This window comes from Hoplias malabaricus, chromosome 5 (genome assembly GCF_029633855.1).
Source record: "Hoplias malabaricus isolate fHopMal1 chromosome 5, fHopMal1.hap1, whole genome shotgun sequence".
Lineage (NCBI taxonomy): Eukaryota > Metazoa > Chordata > Actinopteri > Characiformes > Erythrinidae > Hoplias > Hoplias malabaricus.
Window position 1 is genome coordinate 33,011,311 of NC_089804.1, and position 21,638 is coordinate 33,032,948.

General features: G+C 41.5%; 1 protein-coding gene across 1 annotated transcript; it reads right to left on the reverse strand.

Moving 5' to 3' along the window:
• Positions 1 to 217: 217 nt before the first annotated feature.
• On the reverse strand, positions 218 to 15,456 carry gpr37l1a (G protein-coupled receptor 37 like 1a). Its single transcript, XM_066673157.1, has 3 exons — positions 15,087 to 15,456; positions 13,961 to 14,312; positions 218 to 3,552 (listed from the first exon to the last, which is right to left on the reverse strand). The coding sequence occupies exons 1-3, from the start codon at positions 15,362 to 15,364 to the stop codon at positions 2,641 to 2,643; spliced, it is 1,542 nt and encodes a 513-aa protein (XP_066529254.1). The 5' UTR covers positions 15,365 to 15,456; the 3' UTR covers positions 218 to 2,640.
• Between the last annotated feature and the right edge of the window lie 6,182 nt (positions 15,457 to 21,638).

Below are 21,638 nucleotides of genomic sequence, written 5' to 3' on the forward strand. Positions count from 1 at the left end.
CAGAGAGAAATAGAGACAAAAAAACTGATATATATATATATATATATATATATATCAGAGAAACAGAGAGAGACACAGAGACACAGAAAGACACAGAGACAGGGGGACGCGTGGGGGTGTAATGCTGGGAGTGGAATGTGAGTCTCAGTAAAGTTCAACCTCAATGTCCTGCTTTGTTCACAGAGAGGGATCCAGCAACTGATTCAGATGCTGCCTTTATTTACTTCAGCAAAACAAATGAACAACAACAACAGTCCCAGCAGTCCATCTGAGAGCCGCCTCTACATTAATGTAACAGTAGAATATGAATATGAACACTAGGTGACGCTCTACCTGTTAAACTTAATTAATTAACTGCAGCTTTTTCACACCATTACAGAGCAGTGCTTTGAAAGGGAAACCCCACCACATTCTCAGAATTGCATGCATATTTAAATAGTTTAGAAGTAATGAAAGTAACAGAGTTTCTCTTCAATTAGCCCTTTCTCAGATTGTGAATACTGAATTATGGAGGAATTTTGAAAATGTGGCTGAATCTCCTTTAAAGGGAGAGAGTGTTTTAGTTAAAATAAGTGTTTACATTTGTTCTTCTGTCCTCACATGTAAACAACACTGTGTAAGGTCCAGATGTTTTTGTAACTGCTACATAAAGCATTTACTGGTCTCAACGTCTCGAAGAAGGGCGGCATGGTGGTGCATTTACACAGCTCCAGGGACCTGGAGGTTGTGGGTTCTAGTCCCGTTCCGGATGACTTCGTCACTGAGAAGTTTGGTGTGTTCTCCCTGTGTCCGCGTGGGTTTCTTCCGGGTGCTCCGGTTTCCTCCCACAGTCCAAAGTGTCCATAGGTGTGTGGCCCATAGAACGGCACCCCTTCCAGGGTGTGTTCCCGCCTTGCGCTCAGTGATTCCGGGTAGGCTCTGCAACCCTAAACGCATAAGTGGTTTAAGACAATGAATAAATGAATAAATGTTGTGAAGAAATTTTTTAGTGTGTAAAAAAGTGTCAGGTCTGAACTTGACAGACGTCCAGCAGAGGATGAGGGGCAGACACAGACAGTGGTCTATTAGAGTCAGAGTGTCCTCTAAAATCTGAGTTTATTGTGAGGAATACAAAAACTGTACGTACTCTCGCCAGCAAATTCAGAAATGAAAGGGTGTTAAAATGACTCAGAAAAGACAGAAAAAAAATAAATCTGATGCTCGGACACCTAACGTCCATGTGTTTTTAGAAACTGGGGGTCTCGCTATCAGCACCAACCAAGAAGAGAAAAAGACAGCGATCCTGACCACATTACACTCAGCGATCAAGCCAGCTCTAGGGGGTGGTGCCAAATCTGTAAACATGACGTGGTGAACACAACCATAACCATAACCAACATAAATGGTGTCTCACGTTTGGACCATGGTGCATGCTGAACTTGCTGTCCCTTCACTGGATGAGAGAGACATGGCCTGTGCGTTCTGGACCGGTCAGCGCCGGACATTGTGTGGTGCTTTTTGGAGGCGCTCTGTGCAGAAGCTGATGGTTTCGGTTTAAACAATAGAGTGCTTTGAAGGAGGGCTTCAGTCACTCCACACGATGCTCCACAGATAATTACACAAACAAGCACCCCATTCAGTCAGACAGGTGTGTAATAATCCTGACTATGGTGGAGTTCGCCTGTAGAGAGTCTCTATGGGCTTATCTCAGAATAATGATGGTGTGTAGGGGTCATGTACTTCTACTAAAACTGGTTTTTGCTACATTTAAAGAATCAACAAAAAGTGAAAAGAAAAACAGAAAAAACAGACCAAAATCAGCTGCCCCTGTTTTTTTTCTATGTCAAATATTTCTAAACGTATGAAACTCCCTCCTTCTCTAGAAGGCTGATGTGCACAGCCCTGTGTCTCTGTGAGGAAAAGCTTTGTTGAGGTTAGAGAATAAAGAACAATGAACAATGAATAATAACTAATGAATGAGTTAGAAAAGATGAGCATTGTTCCTCACACAAAAGAAGGAGTAAATGAACAGAACACCACAGAGAGCACAAACCGGAATACTGTTGGCTTGCAATGAACTTCCAAGCTGTGGCCACTTTATTGGAAACACCCTACCTTAGGTCTCCACTACAGTCTACAAAAAACCCAGTACACTATCCCCACTGGGCCCATATGGGCGGCTCAGCTGGGCACCAGAACTCTGAGCTAAACGTGGGGAGTTTGTGATAAAGTGTCTAATAGGTGGAGCTATAAGAGAGGGATTTCTGATTTGCCAGTGGGTGGGGCTAAAGGAAAGGGATTTCTGATAAAGTGTCCTGTGGGTGGAGCTTTAAGGGAGGAGTTCCTGTTAAAGTGGCCAGTAGGTGGAGCTATGAGTGGCCAGTAGGTGGTTCTGATTGGCCGTGTGTGGCGGATATAAGGGAGGGGTTTCTGATTGGTCAGTGGGTCGAACTAAATAAAAGGGGTTTCTGATAAACTGGCAAGTAGTCTCAGCTATAAGGGAAGTGTTTCTAGTAAAGTGGCCAGGGGTTGTATGTGAACACACAGGTTATTTTTCTGAAACTAGTTCCTAATGTTTTCAGTTATTCACAGCTTATGGTCCAGACTTGATGTAATCGTTTAAATCTCATTCCTGCCGAACTCTAGTTTTAGGGGCAGGGTTCAACATGGTGTCCCGATGGCCAACTCTGCCTCTTTCACTTTCTTGAGAAAACCAGACGCTGGTGTCGTCCCAGAAACAATCTCCAGCTTGTCCTCATTCACAGACACCGGTGAGGATGGAGAGGAAGACACGGCGGTGGATGAAGTGCACGAGGAAGAAGAGGATGAGGCTCGGTCCGGGAAACACTCCTCACAGCAGCAGCAGCAGCAGTCCATGAAACTCCGGCCTAGTGGACGGCTGGCCACAAGGATTAGCATGGGTGTGGCAGCAGCTTGAGTGAACATCAGGAACTGTCCGATCAGTGCTAACAGGGCTGCCGTGGTTTTACTTAGCTGCACGCTAGCGGAGGCCAGGCCTATGGTCCAGGCGTGTTCCGGCAGGCAGCACAGGCCATAAACAGCCATTAGCATAATTAGTGTGCGGCTCAGGGGATCCTCCTGACCCCGCTTCTTCTTGTTCTTCTTCAACGACAAAGAGGAGGATGAAGAGGATGACGATGAAGAAGGGCGGGTTCTTGCCGATTCCTCAACCATGTGGTTTGTCAAGAGCCGACAGCCTGAGGAGAAGAGCAAAGGTAAACAGAAGAAACAGCCGAACATCCACCACATCCGAGCCTCTTGATACGTCAGGACCAGGGAGAAAATGCCCTCAGGCAGCGATGTGGACGGCCGGCGCACACAGGAATCCAGAGGGAGACTGGAAACAGACGATATCTCAGTGTCCATCTGCCACAAGAGCAGCTCTGGAGCGGCTAGCAGCAGAGAACCAAACCACACCACGGACAGCTTTGCCACGATAGAGCCACACCACTCTACCTGCTGCTGTGACCTGGAGGTGGCGCCAGTCAGCCTGTGAAACCGATCAATACTTAGCGCGCATAGGCTGAAGGTGAAGACTCCGAGAGAAGTTACCTAAAAGAGAGACACAGGGGAAAGAGAGACAGAAAAAAACACAAAAACAGAGAGATACATTGAGAGAGGGAGAGAGAGACAAATCAGAGAGAGATACATGGGGAAAGATGGAGACAGAGAACAGAGAGAGAGACAGAGAGATGGGGAAAGAGAGGGAGAGAGCGATAGAAAGAAAAACAGAGAGAGCAAGCAAGAGAGAAAACAGAGACAGAGAGAGAGAGAGACAGAAAAAACAAAGAAAAAGAGAGAGAGAAAACAGAAATATACTGAGAAGCACAGAGGGAGAGATAGAGAGCAGGGCTCTCAAGTCTCATGCATTGAGCGTGAGACACACGCATTTCAACAAATTCACATGCTCACACATGGCATTTCCCACACTGAGAAATTATTAACTTTGCAGCACAGAAATTATTCCTACATACAGAGTCAAAGACAGATTACTCTGTACTTCTACAGCTGTCTTGAAATAGCAACCTATCAGGAAGTTAATATCACCAACCATTCCCATTTTATTAAGGTGTATTCATATAAATGGCCCACCCTGTGTGTGTGTGTGTGTGTGTGTATAATAATATAATATATTATATATATATATAAAAATAATATATTTATTATTTATTTATTTATTTATTAATTAATTGGCGGCACGGTGGTGCAGCAGGTAGTGTCACAGTCACACAGCTCCAGGGGCCTGGAGGTTGTGGGTTCGATTCCTGCTCCGGGTGACTGTCTGTGAGGAGTTGGTGTGTTCTCCCCGTGTCCGCGTGGGTTTCCTCCGGGTGCTCCGGTTTCCTCCCACAGTCCAAAAACACACGTTGCAGGTGGATTGGCGGCTCGTAGGTGTGTGTGAGTGAATGTCTGTGTGTCTGTGTTGCCCTGTGAAGGACTGGCGTCCCCTCCAGGGTGTATTCCCGCCTTGCGCCCGATGATTCCAGGTAGGCTCTGGACCCCCCGCGACCCTAAATTGGATAAGCAGTTACAGATAATGGATGGATGGATATTTATTTATTTTTATTTATTTATTTTTCTCCTTTACATACACATTCATAATGAATGCAAGATTACATGACATAATCCTTATGTTTAGTTGGTTAATCTGTTTAAAAAGGCACATTCTGAATCAATAGTGCACAAACCTGTATTACAATTTTTTATCAACCTATCAACAGTTGATCTAATCTGTTTGAGCTCATTCATAATTATTTAGGAAATGTTTGTGTAATGTAAGGGGTGGCACAGTGGCGCAGCAGGTAGTGTCGCAGTCACACAGCTCCAGGGGTTGTGGGTTCGATTCCTGCTCCGGGTGCCTGTCTGTGAGGAGTTCGTGTGTTCTCCTTGTGTCCGCATGGGTTTCCTCCGGGTGCTCCGGTTTCCTCCCACAGTCCAAAAACACACGGTGGATTGGTGACTCAAAAGTGTCTGTAGGTGTGAGTGTGTGTGTGTTGCCCTGTGAAGGACTGGTGCCCCCTCCAGGGTGTAATCCTGCCTTGCGCCCAATGATTCCAGGTAGGCTCTGGACCCACCGCGACCCTGAATTGGATAAGCGGTTACAGATAATGAATGAATGTGTAATGTAAGTCTTTAAGTGATTAACCTTGGAAGTGTTACAGGAAGATTCTTCTCTTTAGATCTAAGTCAGGTTAAGATTTTTCACAAATTCATATTACAGAAGCAAGTACTATCTTAATTTAGGAGTTTTACAAATAATTTTTTGCGAAATCTTGATCTACCCAGTCAAAACCGACAGTCATGAGTCTTACTTAGCAACCAACCATACAGCTGAGAACACACAGGCTTAGAGTGAACACATAATAAAAAGAAAAATGCAAAGGAAATCCAAGCATTAAATAAGTTCTATGGAACTATTTAAATGTCTAAACCTTTCTTTACTTGTTAAGGGGGCATTACTCTTTCCCAATTTCCATTTCCAAAAACTTTAAACGGCTTGTGCACTGCAAGTCCTGCCAGTAAAACATGCACATATATACAAACTCGTTTATACTCTTAATGAGCCATCTAGACATAAGCTGTTAACTGGTTTCACAGTAAAGCACAGTAAATATTCCTGACAAATAGTCATCATCATCATCTTTTCCGCTTATCCATTTCTGGGCTGCAGTGCTGACAGTTAGTGATACTGTTTTAGTGTTAATGATCACTTAATTTACAGTATCAACCAAAGTTAAGAACTTGGAGACTTGGAACCCAATGCGTGAAGACTGAGGAGTTGCTAATGGACTAACATTAACTGTTTATGCTCATGTAAGCATGTGTGATTGTAGAAATGTATTGCTCTAGTCAATTTGTTTCCTTTTAATGACAAACAAGATGTCTCATGCAAAAAATAATGCATTCTAGCCAGAATTACAAACTTGCTGCCCATTCCACATTAAATAATGCCAAGCTTTGTTCCACCTTAAATGTCACTATAGTTTTGTTTAATGCCCCCCCCCCCCCCCCCCCCCCCCCCACTCTAAATTTAGAATACATATCTGGGAGACTTTCTACGTTAAACTACATAACTAAAATTTATAAGTTTCTTTAATATGACCCCAGGGTACTGAATACCTTAAAATAATGAGCACATTTATTATTATACCAAAACGTTTTCAAGCTTTTTTGTGTAATATATAATTTGTAATTCTAAAATCAAACTATCTTCTGCTCTTTTTTCATTTTATGTTAATTTAGCATAGTATGTAAAAAAATAACAATGTTCTGACACCAATTCTGTAAAGCTGCTTTGTGACATCAGTTGTAAAAAACACTATAGAAAAAAGATCACATGCTTCTTCAGTGCTTTGTCCTGATGGAGCTCATAACGAATGCAGTGACCCATAAATTATTCACTAGCAAATTACCTAATTTTAAATTCAACTGTTAACATAAAATGATGAAAGAGCAGGAGAATGTTTGTGTTTCAAATTACAATGATACCTTACCCAAAAAAAGCTTTAAAATGTTGTACATCTATTAATAGTTTCTGATGAATCATGCAGTCTATCTAACCTATAAGGTATGAAATAAAATGACAAATATTGTAATTTTGAGACAGTTGTTTCAAAATATTCACATTGTAAAATTAAAATTTCCAGAGTCACTGAGGTCTTTGAAAAACTACAGAACAGTATTAAAAATAATATGTTTTTTAAAAAAAAAACTTAAAAAAATACTTTTTCATGCAATTTATTTAAACATTTTATTTGATCATTTTACCATTTATTTTATAGGTTTCATAATTATTTAACTAAGGAACAAGGAACAATTTTCAAGAGATGTGTTATACATGTATTTTACATCAATTTTAGTCTCCACCACAGACGCTCTGCCCACAAATATAGTCTGATACTTTCACTGTGTTCATCTAGCCTCACTGTCAGGATTCTGCCAGTTGCATTCTGAATGGCTCTCTTTACATCCGTGTATATGCACTTCTGTGTATCATTTTGTAATGGTTGTGCTACTGGTGCAATGTGAATCATAAAGACTGCCTCCTCCTACACATCATGCCAGAAGAGCAGATTTGTGATTGCACCTTTTGCATGTCAGTTCAATTTATTTTCCTGCAGAAGTAAGTGGTTCTTGGCCATGTTAAGTAGTGAAAGGTACCAGACCCTATAGATTCCAGAAAGGCGAGACTACAGTGCCTTGCGAAAGTATTCGGCCCCCTTGAATTTTTCAACCTTTTGCCACATTTCAGGCTTCAAACATAAAGATATAAAATTTTAATTTTTTGTGAAGAATCAACAACAAGTGGGACACAATCACAAAGTGGAATGAAATTTATTGGATGTGTCAAACTTTTTTAACAAATAAAAAACTGAAAAGTGGGGCGTGCAATATTATTCGGCCCCTTTACTTTCAGTGCAGCAAACTCACTCCAGAAGTTCAGTGAGGATCTCTGAATGATACAATGTTGTCTAAAATGACTGATGATGATAAATAGAATCCACCTCTGTGTAATCAAGTCTCCGTATAAATGCACCTGCTCTGTGATAGTCTCAGGGTTCTGTTCAAAGCGCAGAGAGCATCATGAAGACCAAGAAACACACCAGGCAGGTCCAAGATACTGTTGTGGAGAAGTTTAAAGCTGGATTTGCATATAAAAAGATTTCCCAAGCGTTGAGCATTGTGCAAGCAATCATATTGAAATGGAAGGAGTATCAGACCACTGCAAATCTACCAAGACCCGACCAACCCTCTAAACTTTCATCTAGAACAAGGAGAAGACTGATCAGAGATGCAGGAAAGAGGCCCATGATCACTCTGGATGAACTGCAGAGATCTACAGCTGAGGTGGGAGAGTCTGTCCATAGGACAACAATGGCAAGAAGAAAGCCATTTCTCAAAGATATCCATAAAAAGTCTCATTTAAAGCTTGCCACAAGCCGCCTGGGAGACACACCAAATGTGGAAGAAGGTGCTCTGGTCAGATGAAAACAAAATCGAACAGTTTGGCCACAATGCAAAACCATATGTTTGGTGTAAAAGCAACACAGCTCATTACCCTGAACACACCATCCCCACTGTCAAACATGGTGGTGGCAGCATCAGCAGGGACAGGGAAGATGGTCAAAATTGATGGGAAGATGGATGGGGCCAAATACAGGACCATTCTGGAAGAAAACCTGTTGGAGTCTGCAAGAGAACTGAGACTGGGACCGAGATTTATCTTGCAATGATCCAAAACATATGATCCAAAACATAAAGCCAAATCTACAATGGAATGGTTCACAAATAAATGTATCCAGGTGTTGGAATGGCCAAGTCAAAGTCCAGACCTCAATCCAATCGAGAATCTGTGGAAAGAGCTGAAGACTGCTGTTCACAAACGCTCTCCATCCAACCTCACTGAGCTCGAACTGTTTTGCAAGGAAAAATGGACAAGAATTTCAGTCTCTCGATGTGCAAAATTGAGACATACTCCAAGCGACTTGCAGCTGTAATTGCAGCAAAAGGTGGCCCTACAAAGTATTAACGCAAGGGGGCCGAATAATATTGCATGCCCCACTTTTCAGTTTTTTATTTGTTAATAAAGTTTGACACATCCAATAAATTTCATTCCACTTAACGATTGTGTCTCACTTGGTGTTGATTCTTCACAAAAAATGTAAAAATAAAAATTTTATATCTTTATGTTTGAAGCCTGAAATGGGGCAAAAGATTGAAAAGTTCAAGGGGTCCGAATACTTTCGCCAGGCACTATACATGAATATCTGCATTTGCAGGGAGATCTAAAATTATAATTCAAACATTTTTCATTTGGTTTGGGAAAAAAAGTACAAGAAGGCTTTTGCAAATGTAAATGTAGGTGGCAAAGTTGTAATTGTGACTTTGGTCAGTCACAAATATTTTATCTTTTAAAATCTAATGAATAGGAATTCTCCTTAATTTGTTATTTAAATAGTGCAGATCTCATTATTTCCCTGTTATAATGTAGTTTTCTTGAGTAGATTAAGTTAAATTCGTTTTAAAAAAGTAAAATTGCAGGAGAATATGTGGATCAGAGCTGGAGGACAAACGAATCTGAAATGCACTAGTGATCGGTCGCGAACGAACCGGTTCAAAGAGCCGACTCTTGTAAGTGAACGATGAGAGCTGGTTCCCGTCTACAACCGAGCCATTTTTTTCTAAGGCTTGTCATTAAACCAATCAGAGAACAACAAGCAAAGCTGAGACACTTGGTTTTCCTGAATGCCAATCTGCCTTCCAAAAAATAGTTGAAGAAAATGTTAAATCAGTTAAATGTTTTGCACTTTGCAGAGTACAGTGGAACCTCTACTTACGAACTTGATCCGTTCCGTGACCAGGTTCGTAAGTGGAAAAGTTCGTTTCTCAAGTGAATTTTCCCCATTTAAAATAATGGAAAAGCAATTAATGCGTTCCAGCCCCCACCCCAAAAGTCACAGTGTTTGCACCGATATATGTTTACAACACTCTCAAATGAGTAAAAACATACATGTAGCAGTACTAACAATAAAAAAGAAATACAATTAATTATTAAAATTTATTGGAAACAATAATAAACGACTGGCTGGAGGTGTAACTGGCTGTATGACGGGAGGTGGGGGGGTGGAATAACGGAGAGTAGGCGGGTGATTGTGGGGAGACAAAGCGTAGATACAGCTTAACTTAGCACGAATTTCGATGTCTGCTATTTACACTAATGCTAAATTGCTAAAACTACAATTCGCTAATCTTAAAAGCTCGAGGGTCAAGAAAACGAGAGAAAATGGGTCAATGACACAAGTCTGGGCGCGCTGAGAGATTCGCCTATTGGGGTCAGTGGCCATTTCCAGCCGCCGGCTCGGCGGAGGCTTGTGTTCGTTTCTAGAGTCATGGTTCGTTGGTGGAGGCAAACAAAATATTCAAATGCCTGGTTCGTATCTTGGAAAGTCCGTTAGTATAGGTTCCATTGTATTTGTTTATTTTATTAATCAGAAATGGATGATTATTTAATTTAATAAGCTATTTTGTAATACCTACCTTTTGGGTTCCATTGGCTATATTTCAGAGTTTACAAGTGATTTTTATTAAGGTGTTTAAATAAAAATCCAGTTATTTATACCATTGAATGTGTGAGTGCAATCAGTGAGTTATTACAAGACAGCCATAAAAACAATTGGCCATTGCAACACATTATTTTTAATATTGAATAATAATAATATATTGTCCATATAGTCATGTACAATGTAGGTAATATTGTTATGTACCAGTGGAAAACAAAAGGTAAACAAAGAGCCATTTAGGAGCCGAAAGAGCCGGCTCTTTATAAAGAGCCGAGCCAAAAGAGCCGGCTCTTTATGAAGAGCCGAGCCAAAAGAGCCGGCTCCCCAAAAAGAGCCGAAATTCCCATCACTAAAATGCACGAGTGCGGATCTGGGCGGAGGACAAACGAATCTGAAATGCATGTGTGCGGATCTTGGTTGGAGCACAAACGGATATGAAATGCCGGTGGGCGGATCTGGGCCGGAGCTGATCCAGATTTATAATAACGCTACCAGATGTGGCCCGCATTTGGACCGTAGGAGTGATAACTTTACTGAGAACTGGCCCTGCAGTGGGCCAGTGTTGGCCCAGACACGATAACTGGATAAGTTCCGGTATGCCCTGTTGTGCCGTAGGACACTGGGCCAAATCTGTATAACGGATCCAGACCAGAACTTGTGTGTAATCTGGGACAGATCAGGGCAAGGTCCTTTTTGATATCTGGGTAACGTCAACCACAGCGTTTTCTCCCGCCCAAATATGAGTCATAAAAGTTTAAAAAATAATATCAAATTTAAACAGATTAAAAATATCGTTTTACTACCTATTTTCTTCACAAAAAAACAACAACAGATAAGCACTAAATGAAAACTAATCATTTAAAGCCGAGAAATATGACGAAATGTTTTGCACTTTTAATCAACGAATTTTTACTACATGAATATGTGAACTCTGATAAAAGAACCGTTATTTATGATTAGAAAAAATAAAGTTCCGTCTGTTTCCTGTTGTCAGGGCAACGTGAGCTGCCGGACTGAGTAGTAGAGGAGTCGACTCTCAAAGAACCGATTCTTCAAGCGTCTGGAGGATATTCTATTAACTGTGGCCAATGATTCATGAATGCAAAAGGAATATGAAAAATAAAGTTCCATGATTTTGGATGTTAATGTTCATAAATGTAACACAACTTTTAAACAATTTTTAATGAAAGTTAGGAATAAATAGTACATCAAAATATATTAATACCCTTCAAATAAACATTTTCAAACAGATGCAGATTATATTACAGTACAAAGCAATATTTCGATTAATTAAATGTTTATCAGCCCAAAATACGGGTGTCAACGCTCTGTTTTCCAATTATAAATCGGCTGAGCCGTGGATGCCGGCGCTCTGTTTGTCGGGAATCGGCTGAGCTGCGGGCGCCAACGCTTTGTTTGCCGAGTATAATAGGGAATTGGCTAAGCAACAGGTGCCAGTGCTCCAGATGGGGATTCAAGAGGAATGAGTAAAAGCTAATAATATATTATAGTAATTAGCCGATTTACATGTAGCGCTAGTTTGTTGAAGGAACAGTTTCTCTGAAATGTAGCATTTTTTTTATCTCAGTAGCAGTAAAATCCTCACATTGCCTGCCTCCACTGGGGAGGAGTGTGGGAATTGCACAGTGCTAACGCTAGCTGAGTTTTCTGTATCTATGAGCAACATTAGCCCCATAGCTCACAGCGAGACTTAGACTCAGACACGGCTTGACTAAAGGACTGCGGAAAAGAGGGAAAGGGGTGTAGTTCTTTCACTAAACTCTGGCATTAAAGGAGCATCGGGGAAAACAAAAGAGGAAAAACAAGTGTCTAAACAAACAGACTGCTTCGCTCGTTTGACCCAGATCTCCATTTCAGACCAGCCTCTTTGATTAGTTCTGCACAGCTCAGGTCTGTTCGGCTTATTAACCACAGCCTGAATTTACATTTGAATTAGGCAGAGGGGCTTTGCTCCACTTTAGTTTGTTGAGTCTAGACACAACAAACAGTAGTTTAACTTAGGGATGCACTGATCAGGTCCCGATATTAAAATTAAAAATGTTCTCTTTTTCAGCTGCTGCTACACTTTTGAATTGCATTAAATGTTTGCATGTTTACAATTTTTGATTACTAATTGTATCTGATCAGTTATTTGTTTATTCTCTGGTTCTGCTGCTAGATTTTATTTTGGATTTCTGTTAACACTAAACATTTAAAAATATGATTGATTACTGTTTTTCAAAGTGAAGCTAGTTATTTTAAATTTTGGCTGATACATTTTCATTCGTTGTCTGTAACCGCTTATCCATTTCAGGGTCACGGTGGGTCTAGAGCCTGCCTGGAATCATTGGGCACAAGTCGGGAAAACACCCTGGAGGGGGCGCCAGTCCTTCACAGGGCAACACACCCACTCACATCTACGGACACTTTGAGCTGCCAATCCACCTACCAACAAGCCGGAGCACCTAGAGCAGGGGTCGGCAACCCGCGGCTCAGTTTTTGAAAATAATTAATGAGTATTTAATTAAAATGTATTTTATTTTAGTGCGTTCATTTTCAAAATGTAATTCTATGAAGATTATGGGGATCTTGTAACATTTAAAATATTTTAATAATAATTATATAAACACACAGAGAGAGGATGGCATTTTTGTTTGCTGCCAGTGGATAATTTAAGTTCGGCGTTTTTTTTCCATTACTACAAGGACTCAAATAGACATTGAGTATTTTACTTAACCTTCAACCCAACATCTTTTTTTCGGAGTTAAAATGTTTTGTTGCGTGCAGAAAAGTTATTTAATTTTCTCTGCAGTCATTCATTGATTTCATAAATGTAACACAGTATAGTTTGTTTATACATAGCACATAGGCAAAAAAAAAAAACCCTGTTATATGCAGTGTTATTTCATTTAGAATTTCAAAAGGGTTTTGTGGCTCCCAGTGTTTTCTTTACTGTGTGAAACGGGTCCAAATGGCTCTTTGAGTGGTAAAGGTTGCCTACCCCTGACCCAGAGGAATCCCACACGGACACGGGGAGAACACACCAAACTCATCACAGACAGTCATCCGGAGCAGGACTCAAACCCACAACCTCCAGGTCCCTGGTGCTGTGTGACTGCGACACTAGCTGCTGTGCCACCATGATACATGCGCCCTCTGATACATTTTATTTATTTTAATATGTTTTAAGAAGTTTGACTATTATTCATTTTGAATTTGAATGCTGTGCCAAGGTCCTGCACCATTATTAATTTTAGTTATGCCTATTTATGCCTATGTGTTAATTTGTTATATTTTATTAATATTTTTGTTAGTAATGCTTAAGGCAATCTTTATGCCTTAAGTCTCTCCCATGAGGTGAGGTATATGGTTTATTAATTCAGCAATGGTATCAGATTAGTATGGGGTATCAACCGATATGCAATGTTTATGTATTGGTCTTGGTATCGGAACTGAAAAAGTCGAATCAGTGCATCCCAAGTTTAACCCCTCTAGAATCAGTATCTGACAGTATCGATATCAGAATCAGTATCAGACAATATCGATAAAATAATCAATATCAGACAATACTAATATCAGTGTCAGACAATACCAATATGACAATCAGTATCAGACAATACCAATATCAAAATCGGTATCAGACAATACTGATATCAGTATCAGACAATATTGATAGCAGTGTCAGACAATACCAATATCAGAATTAATATCAGACAATTCCAATGTCAGGAATAGTATCGGACAATACCAATATCAGAATTAGTGTTGGACAATATGGATATCAGAATCAGTATTGGACAGTATAGATATCAGAATAATTTATGGTGTAAAAACTGTAGTTTGTGGATGATACCAAATCAAAATTCAGAAAAAAATTTCCCTAATAAAAATAAACTGACCTCCAGGTAGGGCACTATTTTGCAGGACAGCACCCCCATCAGCCTCCTCTTGGTCAGTTCGTTAAAAATGACCACAGGCAGACAAAAGAAAAGCACCAGGAAGTCCCAGAAGGCCAGGCTTGCCAGAATGCAGTTCCAGGTGTTCTTCAAGAAGAAGTTGTTCCAAATGATGCACATGACGGCGAGGCCAGCCACAACGCCCATGGAGAACAGGGCAAGCGCCAGGAGCAGGACGCAGTATGCCGCGGATGACCCGTTGCCCAGAGGGAACAGGGGGTTGTGGAGCAGCAGAGAGCCGTTGAAAACCCTCGGGGTTGTGAAATAGCCTTCAGGGTCAAAGGGTCTCGGGGTCCTGCAAAACACACCAAGGGTTGGGGCGGGTACATTCACTCACAGCTGAGTCTGAACAGCCCCCCGGGACAAGAGAACTTCTGCACACTGAATACACACTTTAATACATCTGTCCGTCTGTCTCCCTCTCTTCATGTCAGTCTTTCTGTCTGATGTCAGTTCATCACAGCTCCTCTGACGTAGCTGCCCGCTTTCACCACTGTATCATACCTACTGTACTTTTCTCTGCTGATGTTCCATGTTCTTATATTTTTGTTTTGGGTTTTTGAACTATTTACATTATTACATATTAAATTTAAATAGAAATTTGATTTTTATTTCTTTTCATCAATTTGTATTCTGTTGGTGAAACATCTTAAAACTCACAAAAACAGAAGGCTCCAGGATGAACCTTCAGGAGTTCTTCAGACTGCGGCAGAACATTTAAAGGTGTCTTCAGGAAACGTTATTAAAGGTTCCAGGAGGAACCTGGCCTTTAAAATGTTGAACAACCTTAATTCAAATTAAGGGTCCAGTAAGTTCAAGTAGAGCATTCTCTCCCTGAGGTCTGAAGAGCAGAGGGTGCTAGAGACTAGTAACATTTTTTCAAATATAGGTACTAAAGTTAAATTTTCTAAAGATAATGTGCCTGGTTATCAGGAACAGTGAAGAGCGAAGTAACCTGCTCCATTCAGAACTGTATTTAACTTTAAAAACTTTCTGTGAGGAATTTTTGAAGTAGGACATTCACCTCCACTTTAGCCAGTTATGTCTTTTAGTGATTAATTCTGCTCACCTCTGGTGGTGAAGGACTTGATGCTCTTTATGCTTCAGCCTCCAGTCTTTAGAACCTCGGGGAATTCTTCTGTGCTGGTTCTCCAGGACTGAACGTGAGGAATCTTCCATTCCCTCATCTCTGTTTCCCCAATTTCTCAGAGACGGAGCAGGGAGGAGCGATGGTGTGGAGACAGGATTGTTTCTTTTTAGAGTTTCCATCAGGAAAGAAACTTCCTCTGTTTGACCTGCTTTTGAAGTTCCTCCAAGTACCAGAACTAGGAAAAGTAAAGGAACCATGCTCTTGCTCCACTGGAGTTAGATGAAGAATGCTGAGGAAATGATGGAGGGGTGATATTGATAGAGGAGAGAAAGACGTAGCATCCCACTCTTAGCTGACTCTTGAGCTCTGGGATCTTTCTGTGAAACTGAGTGGTTTCTAAACCCGTAGTCACTTGCCTCCCCGTAGTCCCCCTCCCTCTCCCCCTCAGGGAAGGGGTTGGGATGTGGGAGAGAGAGAGTGACATCTGGTGGACAACAAGTGCATTACATCTTCCTTTTAAAACAACGCTTAAATAAAGGCGCCAAGTCTAGAGAGAGGTAACAGTGGCGCCTGGTGGACCATAGGAGTATTACACTATGCAAAAAACTTTAAAACAATGAAATAAATACGTTTATATATTTTTTCCAAGTACTTAAACTTCAAGAACGAAAATTAAAAATCTGATTGGAATTCCATGCAGGTTCCTCAATGATAAGGATGAAGTGGATGAATGAATGTTGTTTTTTTTTACTTAGATGCTGATTTTATGTAATAGTAAACAGTGATGCATTAATTCTTCTGAATACTTCCCCATAAATATTAATCACTTCACTGAGTTCTTTTAAGTTTAAGAGAATTTAGGAGGCTTATACTTTAAGAGTGAAGGTTAAATTATGACAAACTGTGGAAGTTTGTTTTATTCATAACCTCAGTGTGAGTTTATTTCTAGTATGTCCTCTGTGTGTGTGTGTGTGAGTGTGTACTTGGACTCTTTTGTTTTGGAAGGTTTTTTTTTTTTTTTTACATATCTCACTGGGCTTCTTCATCCAATAATGGAGCAATACACCATGTCAGAGAGAGGGAGAGGGGGAGGATGGAAAGAGAGAGAGAGTGATGGGGACAGAAAGAGAGAGGGAGAGGGAGAGGATGGAAAGAAAGAGAGATGGGGAGAGAGGATGGAGAGAAGGGTTTTGTGTAAGAGCAGAATCTCCTGCTGAAGTTCTGGAGAAAACCAAATGAAGCCATCGATGTAGAGATAAGAGCTTTATGCGATTGTGATTCAGCTGATGACTGAATAGGAAAGTTAATGTTTTTACATCTGTGACACATTCACCCCCTCAACCTCACCCCCAAAATCAATTATCTATTTATAGTTTTTGCAGATAACTTTGCCATTGTTCAAAAAGGCTACTTACAGGCACTGACAGTCCTCATGGCAGTTGGCTTACTAAATGTCTGACAACAAAAATGGTTTATCTGATTTACTACAGGATTTACAAGTGCATACTGGTACTGGTACATGAATGTCTGTTACATTATTTTTGAAAAGCCACTGTTGCACTAGTTGAAATAGCATTATGCTGCAGATAAATCCAGATTACTGATGAAGGTAAAGGAAGCCTGCAGAAAAGGCTAGTTAAAATGTTGATACATTAAACATTGCAGTATTTAGGGCAGAATGAATTGATGTTTATATTCTTCCCTGACGTTATGACTGCGTATTTCACAGATATATATATATATATATATATATATATATAAATATTTGTATATAATCAGTCAATAGTTGTTCACAACTCTGTTTTGTTTTTTTTGTTTTTCTACATGTAGATGGATATATCAGTAGCTTAAAGCTAATGGGATTCATCATCATTATCATTATCACCATTGTCATCATCTTCATCTTCATCATCATCATCATCTTCTTTGCTGCTTAATCCATTTCAAGGTCACAGTGGGAACAGGGCGAGTAAAGAAGCCCAGGCATCTCTGTCACCCACAACTTCCATTGGCTCCTCCTGTGGATCCCCAGGCATTCCCAGGCCAGCTGGGAGATATAATCCATCCAGCATGTTCTAGGTCTACCCCGGGGCCCCCTTCCAGTTGGATGTGCCTGGTAAACCTCAATCTGTTTCCCGGAGATAACCATGGCCTCAGACTTAGAGGCGCTGATCCACATACTGACTGCTTCACATGCAGCTGGAAACTGCTCAAGTGAATGATGGAGGCCTCCATGCAAGGAAGCCAGAAGAACAACATCATCCACAAATAGCAAAGATGCCACCTCCTAAGCCCTTCGACAGAAGGCCTCCTCTCATAAGCTATGCCTCACCGTGTCCTTGAATATCAGGAACAGGAGTGGAGACAAGGCACTGCCCTGATGGAGTCCAATGCCCACATGGGTCACCTCCTGCACAGGAGGCATGTCTCTCGAGTTAAGGCGTTCCTCCTTCCAATGGCAAACAATATGCTCAGTTGAGTTCAGAATTTCACCATGCTTCCTGAGCACAGCTTGGACAGTGTCCCCCTCCCCCTCCTGAGCTGTCGGAGTGTTGTGCAGAACCTCTTTGAGGCCGCCTTGAAGTCATTCTCCATGGCCTCTTCAAACTCCTTCCATGTTCTGGATTTTGCTTCAGCAACTGCCACAGCTGCAGCCTTTTATGCTAGCCGGTACCAGCACTCCACTCACTACCTCCAAGAAGGATGAATACTCGGAGCTGCTGTTTGGTGCATACGCACACACAACAGTCAACGTTTTCCTCTCTTCAAGCCGAAGCCGCATTGAGGTGACCCTCTCGTTTACTGGGACAAACTCCAGCTGTACAGCCACCAGCCAGGGACTTGTGAGTATCCTCACACTCGCCCGGCACCTCTCTCCCTGTGCAACTCCTGAGCAGGAGAGAGACCAACTCCTATCGAGGAGTTTGGTTAGGAAGTCCACACTGTGTCTAGAGGTGAGCCCAACTATATCCAACTGGTATCTCTCAACCTACTGCACCAGGTCCAGCTCTTTCCTCCCAGTGAGGTTACATTCCACGTACCAAGAACCAGTCTCGGCTGCCAAGTTCCACAACGCCAGGGGCCCTAGACCCCCACTCTGTGGCTGATGGGCATTGCACCACACCCCTACTCTGTATCTTGCAGGTGGTGAGCCCACATGATCCTCTCATGCTGCCCTTTCAGGCTGAGCCCTGCCATCAGACACTACTCCCAGGCCTGGCTTCAGGGGTAACTCCCAATAACTCTCTCCCGAGCTGGGTAACCTTGATCCTTTGAAGCTGTTCATGGGGTGCTTCTTGAATCGTGTTTGTCTGGATCCTCACTCCAGACCTGTTCGCCATGGGAGACCTGACTAGGAGGTCATTAGACCACACAAGCCCTTCTACCACACAAAGGCCTAAATACAGGAAGGTTAATGTGATTCAATATCCTGTTATATCTCTATATATAATTGTAGGTACTCTTATTGTATGAAGGCAATCTAAGCAAACATTTGTACTTTAAGTGTGTATCTATGTATATTGGACTCTTGATGAGGGGGAGTAGGCTATTTATGTGATGGGTTGTATGTAATGTAATATATGTAACCAGGCTGTATTTATGTTGTGGGGAAGAAAAGAGACACACTCTAATTTCATCTCACTATCTTACACTCACATTTACAGAAGTGTATTTCCATTTCTCTCTCTCTCTCATTCTCTGACTGGCTTGGCCTGATTGTCCAGACTTTGCAGATTCTTTGCTGTGGATCCTGTGCTGGCTTCATATCTTCTGCATTTCCCGTCTGTTGTGGCCGCAGGAATGTGCTTTGCAGCTGGTAAACACAAAGGAATGAGGTTTATATAACACTCAACCCATCTGCAGAATTCAGAGTGAATTAACTTTAAAGTCAATCTCTGGGTGATCTGGTGGTGAATTATTTGTAGGTAATCTGGGGGTTATGTGTGGTAATCTGTAAATAATGTAATGACGATCTGGTTGTGACTTGTAAGTGATCTGGTGGTGATATGTATGTGATCTGGTGGTGACATGTAGGAGATATGTTTGTGATTGGGTGAAGATCTAGTAGTGATCTGGTGATGACCTGAAGGTGATTTGGTGAAGATATATTAGTGACTTGCTGGTGACCTGTAGGTGTTCTGGTAATAATCTGCTTGTGATCTGGTGGTGACCTGTAGGTGTTCTGGTGGCGACATATAGGTGATCTGGTTGTGATCAGGTGGTGACCAGTAGCGGATGCTGGTCTTTCAAGGAGGGGAAGCTCAATTTCGGCCTACATCATAAAATTTGTCAGTTTATTTATACGTAAATTCTACCCTCCTTATATGAAAATTTAATGCTCCCACGAATCTTTACACCAAAGGAATGCTGATTTGCTCATTTCGCTATCAATCAAAAAGGGATTAAGCCTCAAACAGATCATCCAATCATCATGCAGAAGCTGAGCGTCCGGGCCAGCCGAGGCCAGCCCACTGCCCCATAGACCCCCAGAGATGCTGAGCGTCCAATGGGCTGGACAAAGTCCAGCATTTATCCAATGACTCGTCTCGTTTTGCTGCACTTCGCTGCTTCGCTATTGAACTCTGCTGACGCTCAGCGTCCTCAGTGTTTAAAGAACTGTGAAGCTGCAGGAAAGCTGCGTCTTTACCAGTGATAAGAAGCTGATTCTGAACAAAAGTTGAGCGCGTTGTAGTGCATATTTATTCACTGACATGTACACACAACAGAATATATCTGATCACTTGACATTTTAGGGGAAGCTGAGCTTCCCTTGCAGTCTTGCCTCTGGTGGTGACATGTTGGTGATCTTTAGGTGATATGTTGGTAACCTGTAGGTGATCTGTAAATGAACTGTAGGATATCTGATGTTGATCTCTAAGTGATCTGGTTGTTATCTGGTGGTGATGTATAAACTGTGTATGTAGTGCTGTTTCAGACTGGTGGAATGCAGTGGAAAAGCCTTGGAAATGAGGGAATATGCCACTCAGTTTCCTGGAAAGCAAGTGAACAAACATGGGAACATTTACATCATTTTGTTCTTGACATCTAAAGATATTCCTGAGCTTTATCTCAAGACACCACATCTGCACCCCCTCCACCCCCGTTTCTTTCTCTCTCTTTCCCTCTCTCCAGGCTGCTTGCTCACCCGGTTTTCTTGTTGTCTGAATGAATTTGATCCTCTCTCTGTTTCTAATCTGATCTGATGTGAACTTTTTACACCCTGTTCAGTCTCCTGTTGGCAGTTGGACCGGTCTTTAACCAAACACACTCCTCCATTCCTCACATTTCTGTGTATGTGTGTGTGTGTGTATGTGATTTATCTTTTGTATCAGACCTGCCGAACCACACACTCTTCCAGTAAGAGGATGCTATCACAAAAATGTGCCATAAATATACCAGTGAGGAAAAAGCTGCATGACTGAAGTTTGTGTGTGTGTGAGTGAGTGTGTGTGTGTGTGTGTGTATGACAGAGAGTGAGAGGGAGAGCGAGAAAGAGAGAGAGCTTTGTAGAGTATCCTTGACCTTAGGCTCATGTGCTTCAAAACTAAACACCAACTTCTGAACCTCAGTGAGGCTTATGAGGCTGAATTCCATCAGATCCTCACAGCTATGTTCCAGTGTGTAGAGCAGCGATCGTTCCTGCATTGAGAGGAACACACTCCTGTTTAACCCCCACAGTTTAGGACAGGGTACACAGATGAGGATGCGGTGAGAGGAAACAGGCTGTCTGAGTTTATCTGTGAGATCAGTGAAGCTCCGCCCACTAACAACTCAGCCCTCTTCATGTCTCAGCATCATATACATTTACCGTCTCTCCAGCTGCAATGATCACATACATAAACAAACACAAAACAAATACAAAAATACAAACAAATACTAACAAGTACAATCAAACCCAAGCACACAAAAAACAAACACAAACATGCAAATACAAATTCACAAAGAAACTAAAAACAAACACACAAACAAAAACAAAGAAAAAAAAGCACATAAAAAGAAACACAAACAAACAAAAGCAAACTCACAAAACATCAAAAACAAACACACACACATGAAGTGGGGGGCAGGGGGTGGGGGGTTGTGTATGAGGGCTGGGTGCTGTCCTGAGGTCAGTGGAGTTTTTGGACACTGGGTGTTTTGCATGTTCGAGGAGAAAACTGTTATTATTTTTTATATATTTGTAATTCAAATAAATTCACCTCACTGGCCCAGCTGTGGTCACTGATGATTTGAATATGCAAATGAGACTGGATAAACCCTGGAGAGGCCTATACACATGATTAAAACACACCTGTGTCAGAGGAAGGTCAGTAACTCTCCTAAGGCCCAGGTCTGGAGTTATAATGTTTTTTTTATTATATAAAATATATTAGTTTTTTCCTACAATTGCTAACAAGCATTTACTAACATGTAAGCCACTTTTTCTTAAGTCTTAGATGGATTGGCGACTCAAAAAGTGTCCATAGATGTGTGTGTGTGTGTGTGTGTGTGTGTCGCCCTGTGAAGGACTGGCTCCCCCTCCAGTGTGTG